The sequence below is a fragment of the Parasteatoda tepidariorum genome, chromosome 9 (genome assembly GCF_982258835.1).
Source record: "Parasteatoda tepidariorum strain Cologne lab strain chromosome 9, Ptep-v5.0, whole genome shotgun sequence".
Taxonomy (NCBI): Eukaryota; Metazoa; Arthropoda; class Arachnida; order Araneae; family Theridiidae; genus Parasteatoda; species Parasteatoda tepidariorum.
In genome coordinates, this window is record NC_141763.1 from 324626 (window position 1) to 343750 (window position 19125).

A 19125-nucleotide genomic window follows, 5' to 3' on the forward strand; every position below is an offset into this window, starting at 1 on the left:
TATTAATGAAGGGCAAGTACATTCCAGTAACTCTATTTAAACTGGCTTTTGATGATTTTAATCCCTCCTTCATTCTGATTGATTTTGTAAATGATTTGATTACAAATTTGTTTTTAATCATTTAAGTATTTATTTGCGACGCCTTATTGTTTAATAGTTTGAGCTCTGTTTTTTTTTTTTAAAAAGAAACCAAATTTAACTTTTTAACAGGTGTTGTGTATGGCAGTTTAATGTTAAAACATCAATGTGTTTGTGGTAGCAGTGCTCATCATCCTGACCATGGTGGTCGCCTACAAAGTATATGGGCAAGGTTACAGGAAACCAGTCTTCTTAATAGATGCGAGGTAAGAGGCAATTTCGAATATTAAAGAAATCTCATTTATATAAAACAAATAAATACATAATTTTTATTTTTGTCCATTAACATTTTCATAATCTTACAATGCCACATTTTCGTAATTATGCAACTATTTAATGATTCGATGTAAAATTAAATGGTGCAACAAAGACAAATAACCAAATCCCATAGCTCAAAATAGTCAAGAGATCTCAACTTAATTTTTTGTCATGTTCACAATATTTGCATTTATTTTCATTTGGTGTTTTTAATAGCCTTTGTCTATACTAAACAAATCTTATCATTGCCAAAAATACAAAAGTAAACTCATTGGATATCTAATCAATCAAATTAGCTCAAGAGAAAATACTAGTGTAGATAAAAATATAAGAAAAGTCTTACCTAAGGAGAATCCACAAATATTAGGAGGTAATATATTAAGAAAGACAAAATGCTCTGTGATAGAACTCAAATAGACTGAGTGTCATAAAAAATAGACACCTATGAACAAAATACTGGTCATAATTAAAAAATTGCCTTTATTGAAGAGTTTTGTATTTGGATATTTTGTATTGCATTCTAATTATTACAGTTAACCACATTTTAATTCCTCAAAAGTATCCTTTTAACTTAGTATATAGAAATAAGTAGAAAAGTATTAACTTAATAAATAGAAAAATATTAACAAACGTATGCCATTTTTGGGAGGGGGAAATGTAATTATTCATTTATATATATATATATATATATATATATATATATATATATATATATATATATATATATATATATATATATATATATATATATATATATATATATATATATATATATATATATATATATATATATATATATATATTAATGCTTCCGAAAACAGTTTCACTTTTGCAAGATGCTGAAGAGCTTAAGCTTTTTTAGCAACTTCGATGAAAAATATGCTAAAGCATTCTTGAACGAAATTTGATACCTATATTTCAAAATATGTTATTTTTATATCTCTAAAATCTTATATCTCGCTATATGATACATAAACTGTAATGTTAATTTCTTTTAATTATAAGCTAATTATTATATTACTGCAATAACCAGTCATTTTATAAATAACATTTTCCTTTTCCTAAATGAAATAGAATTGTTGAGGTATGTAATCATATAAATTTTTAATTATTTCAAAAAAGGATGTTATTATGATTTAAAGAAGACTGGAATGAAAGATCATTAGAACTACAGAGGTTATAAGTTTAACAAGCTTATATTAAAAGAATTCAATCACATTGTAAATTTATGAAAGTAGGCAAAATATAGGCAATTACATGTAATTAAATTTCTGTAATACTTAAGGACATATATTCAAGGTGGCCACCCACCTGGAAAACCTTGAAAACCTGGAATTATCAGGAAATTTTTTTTATACTGGAAAAAACCTGGAAAAATCAGGGAAATATGGATGAAAACCTGGAAATTTTAAAGAAAAGCTGGAAATTTTTTCTTATATATTTTTTTTAATTTCACTAGTTTAAATTATTTGCTAATTTTCTTAATTTAAATTGTTTCATCCATTATACCCACATTTTTTAGACGGAAATGTATCTCCAAACATTTAAAATATCATCAACTTACTTTGCTTTCATCAAAATTTGCTCCATTCTAACCCTGTTAAACTAGAATACAACATAAAATTCTCCCATGGTTGCAAAGCAAATGCCTTTGATCTCTATGCAGACTGTGCAATTTAGGAAAGGCAAAGATTATGGTGGGTGTGGAAGACGGGGTTAGGATTCGATTTTTAAATTCTGTCCGTGTTCACACAATGATTCAAGTTTGTTCGCAATTGAGAGTGGTAATTTTTTTCTATTTTGACAAAATGTTTTTGTATTTTTAACTTTATTAAATTCTCTAAAAATTAGTTGGTTATAATTTAATAATAATAGATTTTATAATGCACTCTTTTTCTGAAAGCTTTTGAACTCCCATTCAAAGAAATCTGTAAATTATTTTTTCTCAGCAAACCGACCAATCACGCATTTCATTTTAACCTTTTATAGTATATTTTTATATTGAAAAAAGTTTTTTTTAGAACTAACTATATATTATCAAATTTTACGGTTTTGTTGGTAAATTTTAGTTTTTTGATTCAAAATTTGAATTGTATATTTAGCACAATATCGAAAGTTTGTAAATGTTGCTTGCATTCCAGAGATGATATTTCAAAACTATTCATCTTTTTACCTAAAAAAGCTGACAATGACTAAGGAATATATAGGAAACATATTAAATGATGTATATACATAAAATATAATTTTTTTTTATTCATATGTGTTTAGTCAGGCGAAGGAAAACGAAACTTAGTGTTTTAGTTCTGCACTGTACAAGATTCCAGTTGTTCAAACAAAACAATTAACTATGCTGAACTAAAAAACTGTGTTTAGATTGGAATTCTTTAAATGTTTTAATTTCAAATAAGAAAAAAAAATCAAAAAAGTATAAATTTTAAGGAATTTTATCTATTTTTCTTCTTCTATAGAGTATAGAACTGAAAATTAGACAATTTTACAATTCTGACATTTATTTTTTTATACTGAATCTCTTAAAATAAAAATGTTATTTTAAAATACCATTATTTAAAAATTTGACTTGAGATATTGGTTTAAGGAAAGTATGATCAGTGAATTTTATAAAAAGCGCTGGTAAGATGAAATACAGTATACAGTACAGCTTTATATTGAAATGTAATTACAGTGATTCACAAAAGTGTTGATACACTTTATGACTTTCAATGAAATATGACTATCCATTAATTAAAATGAATGTTTTTATATATATTTAGTATAAATGAATATAAATGAAAATGAATATATATTTAATGATAAAAAATGTGTTCTAATCTTAACAAAACTGAAATATTTTAAATGACAATATGAAATATTTTGAAAACAAAGGAAAAGTTTATTTTTAAGGAATCAATCATCAAAAAGTGACAAAAACTTTATCCCACAAAAGTCATCATACACTTTTAAAGAAAAACTCAGTCTATTAGTAAATCTAATTTTTCGTTAAATTAACATTTAGTGGAGTTTCCTTTAGCATCTGCAATAGCTTTTAAAGGTTGGAAATACGTGTAACTGTTTTTTTTTGTCAGGTGAAATTCCTGCAGAATATTTTTTTAAAATTTTTGCAGAAACTTTTACAACACTCAATTGCAAATTTATGAATTTTTCCACAAAATTTATAATTTTAATCTCTGATATGAAGTCCTTCTTTTAAGCATTTCATCACATATTGCACAGTTCAATTGAATACAGTAAACTAATTTAACATTTTCCTTACTGATTTACCTCTTATGAAGACAAATAATCAAATTTGGTCTTTCTATTACGACCACAAGTCATTTTTAAATGATAAATTAAAATATTACGGAGTTAGAAAGGAAAAATTAAAATATAATTTTGCTATTATATGTTTGATACTAAATTGCTAATAAAGAAATAGAAAATTAAATGAAAAATAATTAAATAAAAAAAGCAATTGACGATAATTTTAATTCTGAGATCCAAAACATTTAAATCTACGATGACTTTCGTGGGGTAACATTTTTGTTACTATTTGATAAAAAAATTAAGTTTTGCTTTGTTTTTAAAATATTCCGTGCAGTTTTGCTAAGAATATATTATACATCTTATTATCAAATACCCATTGTGAAATATTCATTTTAATTATTGAATTTTTATTTCCTATTTCAATATAAGTTATAAGTGAGTGTGCACTTTTGGGAGCCACTGTAATTATTAAAAATTATTGATATATAATCACCTGAAACGGTTTTCTTTTTCTTAATGAAAATATATTAAACAATACTTACCAAGGTTTTATTGGTTACTCTGATTTAGTCATTTTGTAGGTACAATGTGAACGAATACTACTTCAAGTAACACATTAAATTCAATAAAAACAATTAAAATTATTCAATAAAAACAATATATTCTGCAAGCTAAACATATTATTTTATCCATGTCTTAATTTTTTAAAAATTAGTGTTGTACCAGAACATTGAAAAATAATAAAAAAATATCTTGTAAAAAAAATTGTTTTTTCAAGATATGTTTAAAAAAATGACATTTTGAATAAGATATTTTATAATACAGACACTTTTCTTGCATACATCCTACACTTTATAAGAAAAAAGGAGAAAAACACAAACCTGGAAATTTTAAGATTTTTACCTGGAAAACTTGGAAAAGTCAGGGAAATTTGAAATCTGTTTTGAGTGGGCACCCTGATGTTCTAATTGGAAATATTTTAGTTTTTAAATAAATTCATATTCATTCTCAATGTTTAAAAACTTTTAAATGATAACTTTGTTTTATTCTTTCCAGAGAGTCAGATCCTGGAAAGCAACACCTAGAAGAAATCCAGTCTTGTCATAGGTATGCTTTGAAAAAACTTTTAATGTGCATTTTTATAACTTATATTAAATCCTAAATTTACAATTTATTAAAATATTACATTTTATTTTTATTTGCTTGTTTAGTGAATCATATACTCTCTTATTTGGGGCCAATCCTTTGAATCGACCGAAACTTGATGCCAGCAAATTAGGTATTAAAATAGTTTTTGTTTTGATAACAGTTTTATGATTATTCATTCATACAAAGGTTTAAAATTTTTTTTACGTTATATTAAAACTAGATTACAATAAATGGTGAAACTGAACAGTTTATTGTTGCAAATACTTTTTTTAACAGTTTTTAAATTTCACCGAGATATACATTAAGTTTAAATTTAAAAAAAAAAAGGAACCAAATCATCCAATTCTTTTGTCTGTTTCAAGCAATTTCTTGTTCATATTTAACTTTAACTTAGCAAGATAAAAAATTAAATGAAAGATGAAACTTAACTATTTAAGCACTGTTTTACTTCTCTAATAACATTCTGTATCGGCAAACTATATGAGTTTAGAATATAAATCTTTTCTTTTTTTAATAAAGAACTACTTAACCTCTAACTGCATTGAAATACATTTCTCAGTTTAAATAAGTATAAAATTAAAGATTTTCAATTTAAGAAACTGAATAATATAATTATTTTATTTAATTGAAATTGTTTGTAACCCTTTTAATTTAAAATGGAAATTTTAAAAAAATGTTTAAAATCTAATTTTAATTTAATTTGAAACTTTTCTTTTACTTCAAATGACTTTTATAAGTTTATAATTTAATGATAATAGTAATTAAAAATAAAAGTTTAATATTTAATCAATTGCAGCTGATCATCCAATGAAGAATTTTGTGATGTTCCCTTGTGGTGGCATTGGTGTAGATTCTGACACAACCTGGAATGATCTACACACAGCAAGTGCTGCAAGAATGGCTGCTGGATGTGTTGTTGAATTGGCCATGAAAGTAGCAACAGATGAAATAGAGGTATTATTAATATCTATATTTTAATGCTTGATAGTTATGCAATACAATGATAAGCTTATTATCAATCATCATACAGAAAAATGTTACTATATAAATAACCTTGAAATTTTTTTGCTTTTCTACATCTTTTAAATCAACTAATTAATTTGTTCATGACTTCTGTAAGAATAATTTTGTTTTTCTTACATTGATTCTTTGCATATTTAATTTCGTTTTCCTTCAAACATTACTTTTTTCCAAGACTAAAGTTTTTAGGGATACTTTAAGTCACTAAAGTACAAAGCTTACTGTGGAGTTGAAGACTTTAGCAATAAAATGCAGTAACACAAATAATTTCATCAATACATATTTTAACTAAGGGGAAAAAGAACCAAACCGTTGGTTAAAACAGTTTGGGGAAAAAGAGTAACAGATTTAACGGTAACAGCACTTTTTAAATGAAATACTTATTTTGATATTTTAAAATAATTTATATAAGAAGCTTCGAAGATAAATATATGTTTTTCCAAGTATATTTTTTGTTTAGTCTTTTTTACAAGATTTGTACATAAATCTACAAATAGTCTACTTTTTTTTCAATAAAGTATTTTATTTATTTGTAGAATGGTTTTGCTATAGTCCGTTCTCCTGGACATCATGCGGAACATCAACAAGCAATGTAAGTTTTTCCTTGAATGCATATCGCGTATAATAATAATGTATAAATATATAAATACATAAAATATAAAAAAACATATAAAACATATAAAAATATATAAAACATAAATATATAAATTTATAATAAATATAACAATATATAAATTACAATAAAAATATATTTTAACAGAAATAAATTGCATTTATCTTTAACCAAAATCAATTGCATTATGCATTTATATGCAGATATCTAATTAACCTGTTGCAATATTACAGTCATCACACTAACAAAGATAATTTATCGTGGTACATATTTTCTATACAATAAAATAACCTTTAATATTTATAATTATTTTGAAATTGTCTTAAATTCATGAAAGTATCAGAAAGAGTACCAGAGAGAGAGAAAAGTATCAGAGTGATAAAAAAAAAGTTATGCCATGCATGAAAAATCAAGAGTTTGGTCTCTAACGTAAAAAAATGCTATTAAAATAAAGGGATAATTCATAAATTAAAATTATAAAGGGAATATAATTTGAATTTAAGTGGGAATAAATTAATTAGGGGGCTTAGGGTAAGAGAGCGATTCTCATTTTCACATGGAGCCTTCTATTCAAGACAGGAAAAACAGTGGGATTGTTTCATGAAAAGATTTTTTTACAGAAATGTTTCTCCAACTTTCTAGGAAATAAAAAAAAAGGCAATTTCATACAAGACTATGACTTCAACTAGAAATATAGTAATTGTCAACAAATGCTAGATACTGGTGGACTTTTCAAAAATAACTTATATTAATCTTGAAATACTTTACTTTGTAAATAGTTTTGAGAGTTCATCATGTTTTGGTTCATGCACTTTTTTTATCCAGTATGAAACTACAGAAATAATTTTTAAATTTAGCAAAAGTGATTAATGCCCTCATAAAAAGTTCAAAAATGTATTACAATATTTTAATTAGTTTATCAATCTATTTTCAATGTTTTACTAAATTTAAATATACTCAAAACTGTCTAGGATATATTTGTGGAAATTGTTTTAATATTTTCTTTCACAAGGCTAAAGCATTTTTAAAAAAGCTATAACCTAGTTATAGCATTTTTAAAAAATAAATGAATAATAGTAAATAAGACATTTTCATTTACATTGCCCTTCAAAATTTTTAATATATTTCTATATTATTAAAGCAGAATAAAACTTCTCTATAAACTAAGATTAAATTTTTACACCAACATTCTTTAATATTACAGGGGTTACTGCTTCTTTAATTCTGTGGCAATTGCAGCGAAACAGCTAAGAGAAAAGCTGAAGCTTGAGAAGATACTCATTTTTGATTGGGTAAGATTTGTTTGTTAAACTAATGTTTTAGAAAAATATCTTTGTTGTGTTTATTTTAACAAGAAAAGTGAAACATCCAGGAAAGATCACCTCTATCTAGTGACCACATCTATTTATGACCACTTTTGGGAATCTGAAATTATCGACAGTTTATTCAAGCTGCTCATCATTCAGCGATAAACTTTATTGGTTTTTATAACATATGAATTTACATAACATATGAGTAAAGCCCGAATTTTGATGAGATCGGCATTTTTTTATTTTACTTTATAACCGTCATTGAACAGCTAACCCAAATCTGCGTTTGCGACTACTGATGTTCAATTCCGTAGCCTTAAAGTTTTGAACCCAATCCGGAAGCCAAGGGAACTTCTGGCTCAAGTATTGGGTGAAATGTGTCGTCGCGGAGGACTTTTTGATAGAACTAACCCGCATTTGCGTTACATGGAGAGGAAAACCATGAACACCTCCCATGGTTAACTTAACGGGTAGGGGACTCAAATCCATGATTCGTCTACCACTGATGTTTTTTCACGTCAGCACTGTGGCCGGAGTTCGTATCAACCAGCCATCACTGGGATTCGGAAGCGGTTCACCTCATTGGAAGGCGAACTCTCTATCCCCTGAGCTTCCATGACTCTTTCGAAAAGTAATGTTATTAATGACATTTTTACCACGATTATTGCATTGGATATTGGATATATTGAGCGAAGTATTGATCGAAATCAAGTATTGAGCGAAATTTGCCTTCGAAGAGGACATTTTGAGGGAACTAACCCGCATTTGCATTACATGGCCAGGAAAGCCACAAAAATCTCCCACGGTTAGCCAGACGCGAGCGACCACTGAGAATATTTTAAGTCAGCATTGTGGTTGGCGCAAGCTGGAGCCGAAACTTGTATCGACCTACCATCGCTGGGATTCGAACCCGGTTTACCTCATTAGAAGGCGAACGCTCTATCACGAGCCATCCTGAGCCATCACGAGCCATGTTTTGCGTTTTTAGACACTTCTGCTAGTTCAGTGCATTTTTTGAAGTTTATTTTCACATTATTACTAGCTCATTTTTACAACGTTCACTCTTTTTAAGACCTGTAGACAGTTCTAGTTGCAAATAGTTTAGTGCCTTTATTTATTTAAAGTTTGTATAGAAGTACGGTGTGTTTATAAAAAAATGAAAATGTTTGTTTCTAAATTCGATTTTACAGTGCATCAAAATAGTTAACTTTTCCTTCGTTATTTTTGAATTAGTGAAAAATACATCTCATTTCACTTTAATATAAATGCTTGAATACAATTGAAATTTTAAGCTAGATGTATTTCAGATTTAATTTTTGTATTTAACTCTTGTACAAGGCAGAGATGCTAACTTGCTCCGGACAGCAAATATATATTTTAAAGTGGTAGTTTATCAATTGTGATTCTTGGTTTAATAAATTCAATTTAGTAGATTTTTATCCACCACTATTTATAAATAATTCGTAGGCTTATATAACTCACCAAGTTATAGTACTTATGTCATGCTATACCTTTTAAAAAGCAAACAAAAATAGTCAAATATTTTCAAAATTAACTTTGTAATTATTTACCGTTTTTTTAAAAATTATTTTGGCATGTCCGGAGCAGTTGGCATCTCTGACAAGGGATTTTTTAAATAGAAAAAACTAACTCAAATTTTAAAATTCTAATATTTATATGGGTCTGCCTGCCACTTTACTACTTTCGTGAGTTGTTTGTTGGCACTTCTACGTTAAATCATCAGAAAAAAATTGCATTCCTAAAAAACGAAAAAATTTTCCTAAAAAGCACAAGTTCTATCTAATTTCTAACAATAAAAACCACAAGTTTGAATTTTGACTCCATATTTATAGTCTTTTTAATACATCGTTAATCCATACGTTAAACTATTAAAAAAACTGTAAGTAACAATTTTATGGCAAGTGTTAGCTAATATTTGACCTAGAAACTTCAAGTCTGAGTTTTGCCTCGAAACGTTGAACCCTTGTAGACGATTATTAACCTTAAGAAACTCGTTAACCAGGAAGAAAATTGCAACCAAAGTAAAAATCACGGCTAAAATAGCTTTTTCTTAACTTTGAAAAGCAACGAAATTTAAGATTTTATCCTGCAATGTTTGCTCCTACGAGGACACTTTCAAAAAAGCTTTTTTGAGCGCTAAAAATTCCTTTTCGCCAACTTGACTTTTTGAGTTGACTTAACAGTTTGAGGGCTGTGTTCTCAAATATGCTAATTAATTATTGCAGACGATATTTTAAGTTACAAAATCAGACATAAAAATGCACTTTCTCTGAAATAAAATACCTTTTTTTAACGGATTCGTATTATAGCCGCAGCCCAGGAAATATGGTCCTGATAGTTTGGTCAGGAGAGCGATCCAAATTTTGGACCCCTTAATGTTAATTTCACTTTTTGTATATTTCGCATGTCTCAAAAACTTTTTAAGCGAATTAAAAAAAAATTTGCTCACAAATATAAAATTCGTTCTTCCAAGGATAATTCCATGTAAAAAATAAATGTTAGAAAATTTTTAATATTTTATTTTTAAACTTTACTTATTAATGGTCGGAAATTGAATTGTAAGGTATGCAATTTTTACATCATTTTAAAGGTTGTAATTTTACATGGCAAAACATTTGGGTGAAATCGGCTGAATGTAGTTCCTGAGAAATCAAATTATAAATATTGGTCTCCTTTTAAACTATTTCGATTTCTCAAGAACTATTTTACCAATTTCTTTTAAATTTTGTATTTTGCTTTGCAAAATTACGTATGATATTATGTATCTAACAATTTAGAATCTTTTCAACTATCATTTAATAAAATAATAACAAATAACAAATATTTACAAAAATTAAAAATAATAAAAATATTTTTATTTTGGGTGTCAAAAACGCGAATCCGTTGAAAAAAGGTATGTTTATTCGGAGAAAGCGCGTTTTTATGTCTGATTTCGTAATTTAAAATATTGTCTGCTCTAATTAGTATATTCGAGGTCACCTTCTCTAACAATTATGTTTGGGTCCTTGACCGTGAAGATCCGATCATTATGTCAAAAGTTATTCAAAGTAGTCCATTTTTTTCCAGCAACCCTACTGGATTTTTAGGGAAGACTACTGGAATTCGCGTGATTCTCTCGCTCTCCCGAATAAATTAAAATTTTCTCGTTTTTTTTTTTATTTTTTATTTTTTCTTTTATGTTTACTGAAATATCCCTATGTTTAGGGAAATATTTAAAAAAAAATCCCTATAAAAAGAAAAATAGTATTTCATTGTATCTGAATAAGGCTGATTGAATCCAATATTATTAAATTGCTTTTGTTCGTAAAATTAACAACAATTCGCCAATATGGTAGGGTCATTCTTTTTTACTATTGAAGTGTAATTCAGAATTTGTCCACTAGAAAACAGAACCAATTTTCACGCAATTCAGGGTATCCAGCGTCTTCCCCCTTCATTTTTCCTTAAAATTTTATATTCTTTTTATTTCCTTACATTTGAAATGGCATAATATTTTTTTATAACCGTCATTGAACTGCCGAACTAATTTTTGGGTTTATGACTACTGATGTTCAACTACGTAGCCTTGCAATTTTGAACCCAATCCGGAAGACGAGGGAACTCATGGATTAAGTGTAGGGAGAAAGTTGCGTTCGTGAAGGACTTTTTGATGGAACTAACCCACATTTGCGTTACAAGGAGAGGAAGATCACGAGAGCCTTCCACGGTAAGCCTGACGGCAAAGGAACTCTAACCTATGATCCGTCTACCACTGAGGATATTTTACGTCAGTACTGTTTTCGGTGCAAGCTGGATGTGGAATTCATATCGACTAGCAATTGCCGGGATTCGAATCCGGTTCACCTGATTGGAAGGCGAACGCTCTATCCCCTGAGCCATCGCGTCTTAGGGCGTAATATTTAACAAGTTTCTATTTATTATATTTAAGAGTGAAATATTAGTTAGGTATAAAAGTATAGTGTAATACGAATTGTAACGTGAAATGTGCACATTTCTTGGTGTGTTGTACTATTTGGTGGTACTTCAGCAGAGCAGGTAACCGTAACAAAAGAGTTAATATTGCCTTCAAGTTTTGATCATATTAAAAAACTTATGTGCCCACGATAGATGGAAATCATTAGCCCATTTTAACTTTACAACGCCGAAACAAGTTAGCAAAATTTTAACTAAAAATTCATAAGTTTCAATTCTGCATTTATGCGTTATTCCATATTCAGGAAATCTTACCTTACCCTCTAAAAGAATAATGTTTAAAAACTTTTAGCCAGTTTTTTACTTACAAGCCACAAACTCAAATTTCTCCTTCAAACATTAACTCATAAAAAAATTAATAGTCCATTCTCCAAAAAAGGTTACATCCAAAATAAGTATTAGCTATTTTTGTCATAAAGTAAAAAGTTGAAGCTTACCTCCCATTACAAAATAAAATAAGGCTAAAAAGAGTTTTAGCTTATTTTTGGCTCAGAAAACACGTGATATAAATTAGTCTTTAAATCTAATAATTTGTCTTTTTGTTTCTGTTTCTTAATAGTTACTCAACCTGACAAAAATATGGCGGGAAAAAGATTAAAATTATTTTCAAGCAAGACAAACCAGAAAATTGAATTTTCCTTTCAGACATTTTCCTGTTTTAGGTAAACGTTTTTAACGTTAAGTTTTAAACATTAGGTAACGCCCACAAAATTTTTGCTTAATTTATCAGCCAAAAATTGAAAAATCAATTCAAAGCATATTAAACCATCTCTTCTGGGTTAACCTCCTCTAATCGCTCCCTCTTCTAGTTGTTGTTTTTTAACAACTAGTGTTTTATTTTTAAATAAGAAGGTCGTGAATTTATTATTTAATTTTTACTTAATTTTGTGATTCGAAATGCTTATTATATCATTACATTTCCTACTTTTTCCCTTTTTTTTAAATTAAGACTTGTAACGAATTCCGCATCCAGCTTGCACCAACCACAATGCTGACGTGAAATATCCTCAGTGGTAGACGGATCACGGATTAGAGTCCTCTTGCGGTCAGGCTAAACGTGGGAGGTTCTCATGGGGTTAGTTCCATCAATGAGGGTTAGTTCCACCCAAAAGTCCTAAATAAAGGCAAATTTCTACCCATACTTGATCCAGGAGTTCCATTATCTTATTGGGTTCAAAATTAGAAGGCTATGGAGCTGACTAGCCGTAAACCCAAAATTTGGGTCACCTGTTCAACGACGGTTACAAAATAAAATATAAAGAAATAAAATATTGTTATGTTAACTTTCCTTATAATTCGAGTTCTTGTTGCAAAAGTTTTAATAATTTTACAGCAGAAAAAGCACAATTTCATTTAATTTTCGCATTTTCCAGATAGGATCATTTCCATTCAACAAACAAGGGGTGGATGGCTTTAAGATCAGTGAATAAGCTTATTAAAAACGAGTAAGTATATTAACAGCAGTGACTTTATTTATGGACAAGTGAATGAGTTTATAAATTCATAATGTGTTACTACAGTCAACGATAATTTTTCGTTTATTAAAATAATTTTTAACAAAATTGCAATATATTTAAATCAAAAGTCCTTAAAAATATTTAAATATATGCAGAGCGCCAAACAAATAAATAAACGGACCACCCAGAATAACTTTTGATCAGATCTTCACGTTCTGGAACTTAATCTTAGAGGTTCAAAGTGATTATTTAAAATACGCTAATTAATTAGTTCATACGATATTTAAAGTTACGAAATCCGACACAAAAAAGTATTCTTTTCTATATAAATCGATCTTTTTCAGATGAATCCGAATTTCTGATCCAAAAATTAAGGGAGTAGCTGCAATCTAGGAAACATGGTCCCCATAGTTTGGTCAGAGAGTGGTTCTAAGTTTAAATCCCTTTATTTTAATTTTATTTCTTGTGCATTTCGCCGTAACTCGAAAACTTTTTAAGCTAATTAAAAAAAATTTGAACGCAGCTAAAAAATTAGTTTATCCGAAGTTAATTGCATGCAAAAAAGTATATTTTAATATATATTTATTGTCTTTTTTATTATACTATTTAATTAGTGTCAAACAACTTTTGTCATGTACAATTTTCGCCATCATTTTAAAGAACATAATTTTACATGGCAAAATGTAAAATTTGAGCGAAATTGGTCGAAGAGTATTTGAGAAATTGAATATTAAAAAAGTCGATATTTTAAAATCCGACATATTTTCCAGATTTTGTCTACCGTCTATAATTTGGAGGTCGAATAAAAAAGATATATTCAGAGTGACACTTTGTGTTTTATTTCGTTACCTAAAGTATAGTCTGATCTAATTAATTGGCATATCTGAAACCCACTCCTCTCCTCGAACCATTAAGATTCAGTTTTAGATCTTAAAAGATCCGATCATTAGATCAAAAAATATTCAGGTGCTCCTTTTATTTTTTTGAGCTCTGTAAATAAATAATATTTTTGACTTAAACAAGGGTCTCAATATTAAGAAAAGGAAAAATCTTTCATGTGGGCTAACAAAAATCAAATACACCGAAGAGCCATTACATTATGACCACTCTCCATCTATAACAATGGGCGCGCCCAGGTTTTCATGGCTTCTAGCCCAGGAACAATGTTTTCATGGGGCACATTAGGACCCATAATCCTCATAGAACAATTCCTGACGTCTGTAAGCTACTTGAACATAGTTGCAGACCAGGTTTACCAATTCATGGCAACAGTTTTTCCTGCGGGGGATGGTGTTTACCAACAGGATAATGCACCATGTCATAAGGGTCAAATTGTCGAGGAACATTCCAGTGACTTTCAAGTCATGTCTTGGCCCCCAAATTCACCTGACATTAATCCAATAGAGCATTTGTGGTCCTACTTGGAAAACAAATTCGTGCTGCCACGCTACCCCCTCGTAATGTGAGGGAATTGCAGGACCAGTTGGTGAGCGCTTGGTACCAGATACCTCAGAATACCTATCAGCACCTTGTGGAATCAATGCCACGGCGGGTGCTGTCAGTTTTGAGGGCTAAAGGTGGTCCTACATGTTATTAGCAGGGTGGTCATAATGTAATGGCTCTTCGGTGTATAACTGGTAAGCAGCTAAAGTCCATTTTATTTACCAATTCAGTAAATAATGAAATTTAATCACCAAGTCAAATAAATGCTAAGACTGATTTTAACTTTTTAACGTAAAAACTCATTTGCTTGGTTACACTTCTTTTAGTTCTTGAAAAGTGCCATTTAACAATGAATTTTGCTTGAAAATGTATTATTTGCTGTTCAAATCCGTTTATTCTTTTAACTGAAAGAAGAAAAAAAATCAGTTAATGTTAGTTTCGTATTGGTGAAAAAAACCCTTACAATTGAAATTCATTGTTTTATCTTTGCATACAATAAAATAAAGAATTTATTTGTGCGTGAGTATGTATATCTGTATTTGTAATTGCGGGTAAGATTACGAAACCATATTTTGTGCTTTTTACGAAGCTCGATTTTTGATTTTTAATCAGATTTTTAAATTCAGAGACATTTAAGAAAGGGAATTTTCTCATTGGCTTTAGCGGAAGCCTTTGTTTCATAGTAAGCCATAGACGATTCAGTTTTCTCATATATTTTAAAGATAACACCAGTAGTGTTTGTTAGCTTATAGATCTAATCAAAAAAAGTTGTTTATCGCGCGTTCTGCAATACTTATTTTTCTATTCGTTATGCCAGGTTATCTGAAAGATGAACGTGATCTTGCTTGCATCAGCAGACTACGTCACCTAATTAATATTTTCATGGTTATCTGAAACTACGAGTTTATTTTATTTATAGTTATGCTCTTAAAACGGGTTTTAACAAAAATAAATAATTAAAAATCAATGGTAATTGAAATAAAAGGCTAAATTGAGGGGAAAATAGTACAAATTCGTTGAAGAGAAAGTACAATGCCGGTATTATTATGGACGTCAATGATAATTAATTTCGGTAATCGTTACAATTTGAAATAAAAAAATAAGTCATAGGAAAAACTAATCAGAAAATGGTACTAATTCGTTTATAAAAATCGGTTAAATAATATTGATGTCAATGATGCTTACTTATTTTTAGAAATATGTACTAATTGAAATTTAAAAAAATTAGCTATGTACTAAAAATGTAAATTCATGGAGAAAATGTATTCATTCGTTACGGGATACCGTAAATTTCTGCCATAATATTATTGACACCAGTACTGTGCAGTTTTATAAGATATAAGTACAGGAGAAAGTAGCTTGACTTTGGTAAATTTTCACTATCATGAGTTACCAGTATTATGCCAGATAATACTGAAGCCATTGTTTTAAATAGGCAATAGACGATTGAGTTTCTCAAATATTTTAAAGACATCATCAGTTATGTTTTTTATGTTATGTCTTTAATCAAAAAAGATGTTATTTGCGTGTTCTGTTATTATTAAATATATTTTACTAGTTATGCAAGGTTAACTGATTGATTAACGTAATCATGGTAGCATAAGCAAACTACATCGCAAATTTAATATTTCTAAGGTTATTTGAAACCATCGTGTTTATATTTGTTACCATTTTGAAACGTCTTTTTATAAAACTCAATAATTTAAAATCGACGGTAATTGAAATGAAAAATATCAGTTTTGTACTACAAAACAAAATGGAGATATGGATCTATTAGGGGTACTATAAAAGATCGTCTACAAGGACAATCTACGATCGTCTACTAGATGGGCTGCTAAAAATGTGTTTTATTTAACCTAATATGTTGGAGTTGCCAAGAAAAGCAGCAAATCTATACATAAAATTAAATTTAAAATTTGAGTGTCTGTTTGTGTGTCTCTATGCCGTATTTTGGGTATACGGTGAGCAGCTGTAAAAATACGAGATTAAAAATGTATCTAAATAAGTAAGATTATAAGCTTAATTACGAAGCCCGATTTTTGATTTTTTAAAATTACATTTTAAATACAGAGACATTTAAGAACAAAATTTTCTCAAAGACTTAGTGGAAGCCAGTGTTTTAAAATAAGCTGTGGAGGATTTAGTTTCTTCAAATATTTTAAAGATAAATTATAGCTTATTGCTCTAATCATAAAAAAGTTGTTTATTGAGCTTCCAGTTATACTTACTTATATTTTAATTGTTATGACAGGTTATCTGTGTGATTAATGTGAATAAGCAAACTACACCACCAAATTATTATTTCTAAGATTATTTGAAAACAAGCGTTTATTTTGTTTATAATTATGCTTTTAAATCGTGATTTTACAAGACTAAACAATTTAAAATTGAGGCTAATTGAAATAAAAGCTTAAGTTTTGTACTAAAATACAAAATTATTGGAAACATGAAACTAATTCACTGAGGAATAAACATAAAAAGCACTAATTTTATTATGGACGCCAAGGATAACTAATTTTGGCAAATTACTAATTAAAGTACAATAATAAACTATGTACTAAAAGGCAAAAAAAACCCCAGTAGAAATGTCGTTTAAGCGAGCATAAAAAAATTAGCAAACTATTATTGATGTCAAAGATGCTGAATTAATTTTTATAATAAATAATGACATAAAGATATGCTATGTACAGAAAATGTATTTATTTATTACGAGGCACCGTCGGCATGCTATTATTGACATCAATGATACTTATGTTTGGCAATGGTCACTACTGGTATTATGGTAATAGTTGAAGTTTTGATAGGTACCAAATATACTTTTATATAGGTACAATGTATTTTAGAGTGCAGATTACAGCAGTGCAGATTTCATTTGGTGCAGATTACAGCTGCAACAATACTGTACATTTTTATAATAGATTTATTATGTGAATAGATATGTCAGATGATGCTGAATAAAGTTAGCCTTTATTTTGAGAGGAGGAACTGCTAAAAATCAGCTTTGCTTAAGCTAATAATGTAAAGGAAGTAAGAGTCAACAAATAATTATAAATAAAAAAAAGCATTGTAATTATTTTAACTTCGTTGTTTACGTCGGTATTTGTGGGAAAATTTTTTGAACTATTTTGCAGTGTTGTTCATTACAGATTTATTGATGCTTTTTTTCACCCCATACTGGTAATTAATAAATAAAATAAGTGCGCAGTTTGATTTTGGGAAGGTTGATAATTTTATTTTTTATCAAGACGCCATTGATATTACTGGCGTATGTTTTTTTTTAATGTTAGCATATGTTGTACTAAACATTTTAATAACAAATTGATCACAATACCATAAGATCAAGCAAGAAATTAACAGAGGCAGAAATTAAAATCCCCTCACACTTGAACAATAACTGTTTTTATGCTTACAAATTGTTTTAATTTTTGATTTTAAATCTCGAAATATTTGAAATTCTACTTCTTTAAAAGCCAAACCAGCTGGTCCCCGACTAATATTTTATAAAGTTTAAAAACAAGTATTTTAAAACATCAAAATAAGTCTCATCCTCAATTTAAGAAGAGCACTTTTCACTATTGACAATTTGAGACAAATTTAACTTTTTTTTCCCTAGTGCAGACACGTTAATTGAACTTTTTCCATTAAAATAATTACGCTTTCTTTTTGTTAAGAACTTTAGGTCCTTATCTCCAATTTATGAAAGCATATAACTATACTTTTACTCACGTTTTAATTAGATTTCATAGTTTCCTTTACGGATTTCAGATTTCGACAAGCAAGTGATCTAACAATGGTAAGGAAATACATGGATCAAAAAATATTGAGTATTGTTGCTACATAATGTCTAATGTCGACATAGTCCATAATGACAGTGAGTCAAAATTCTTTTTCAGTAATTTCTATTGAAAATAAAACCACAAAAATAGTTTATTTTAAAGAATCGGACACTGTTTGAGTCCACTATAGAGCGAAAAAAATAAATTTTAATGTTTACGATTTGATATTTGTTAGTCATAAAAGATTATGCTTATTAAAAATATTGCCTATAATGAATATTGCCTATAATAAATATTGCCTATAATAAATATTGACTATAAGAAATATTGACAATAATAAATATTGCCTATAATAAATATTGACTATAAGAAATATTACCAATAATAAATATTGACTATAATAAATATTCACTATAATAAATATTGACTATAATAAATATTTACTATAATAAATATTACCTATAATAGATATTTATTTTAGAATACTTGAGGTGATATTCTCATGAATTAAACTAACGACTTTCATTTTTAACAATGAATGAGGCTAATTGTTATTCATCTTGTTCATATGTTTAAATCAACATTTAGAGTTGATACTGATTTTATATTTTTGTGGTATGTAAAATATAAAAAGCTATTTTTCACAGCGTTATGACAATATCAGTGAGACAATTCAAGAAAAAGAAGTTAATATTGATATCTTCTTG

General features: G+C 28.3%; 1 protein-coding gene across 1 annotated transcript; it reads left to right on the plus strand.

Annotated features, from left to right (window-relative positions):
* Nucleotides 1–213: 213 nt before the first annotated feature.
* LOC147803202 (histone deacetylase 4-like) lies at nt 214–18515 on the plus strand. The gene is made up of 8 exons (XM_087150531.1): nt 214–344; nt 4714–4764; nt 4869–4936; nt 5603–5760; nt 6363–6418; nt 7644–7731; nt 13116–13187; nt 18408–18515. Exons 1-7 carry the CDS (start codon nt 280–282, stop codon nt 13170–13172), a joined length of 543 nt encoding a protein of 180 aa, XP_087006657.1. The 5' UTR covers nt 214–279; the 3' UTR covers nt 13173–13187; nt 18408–18515.
* The last annotated feature ends 610 nt before the right edge of the window (nt 18516–19125 follow it).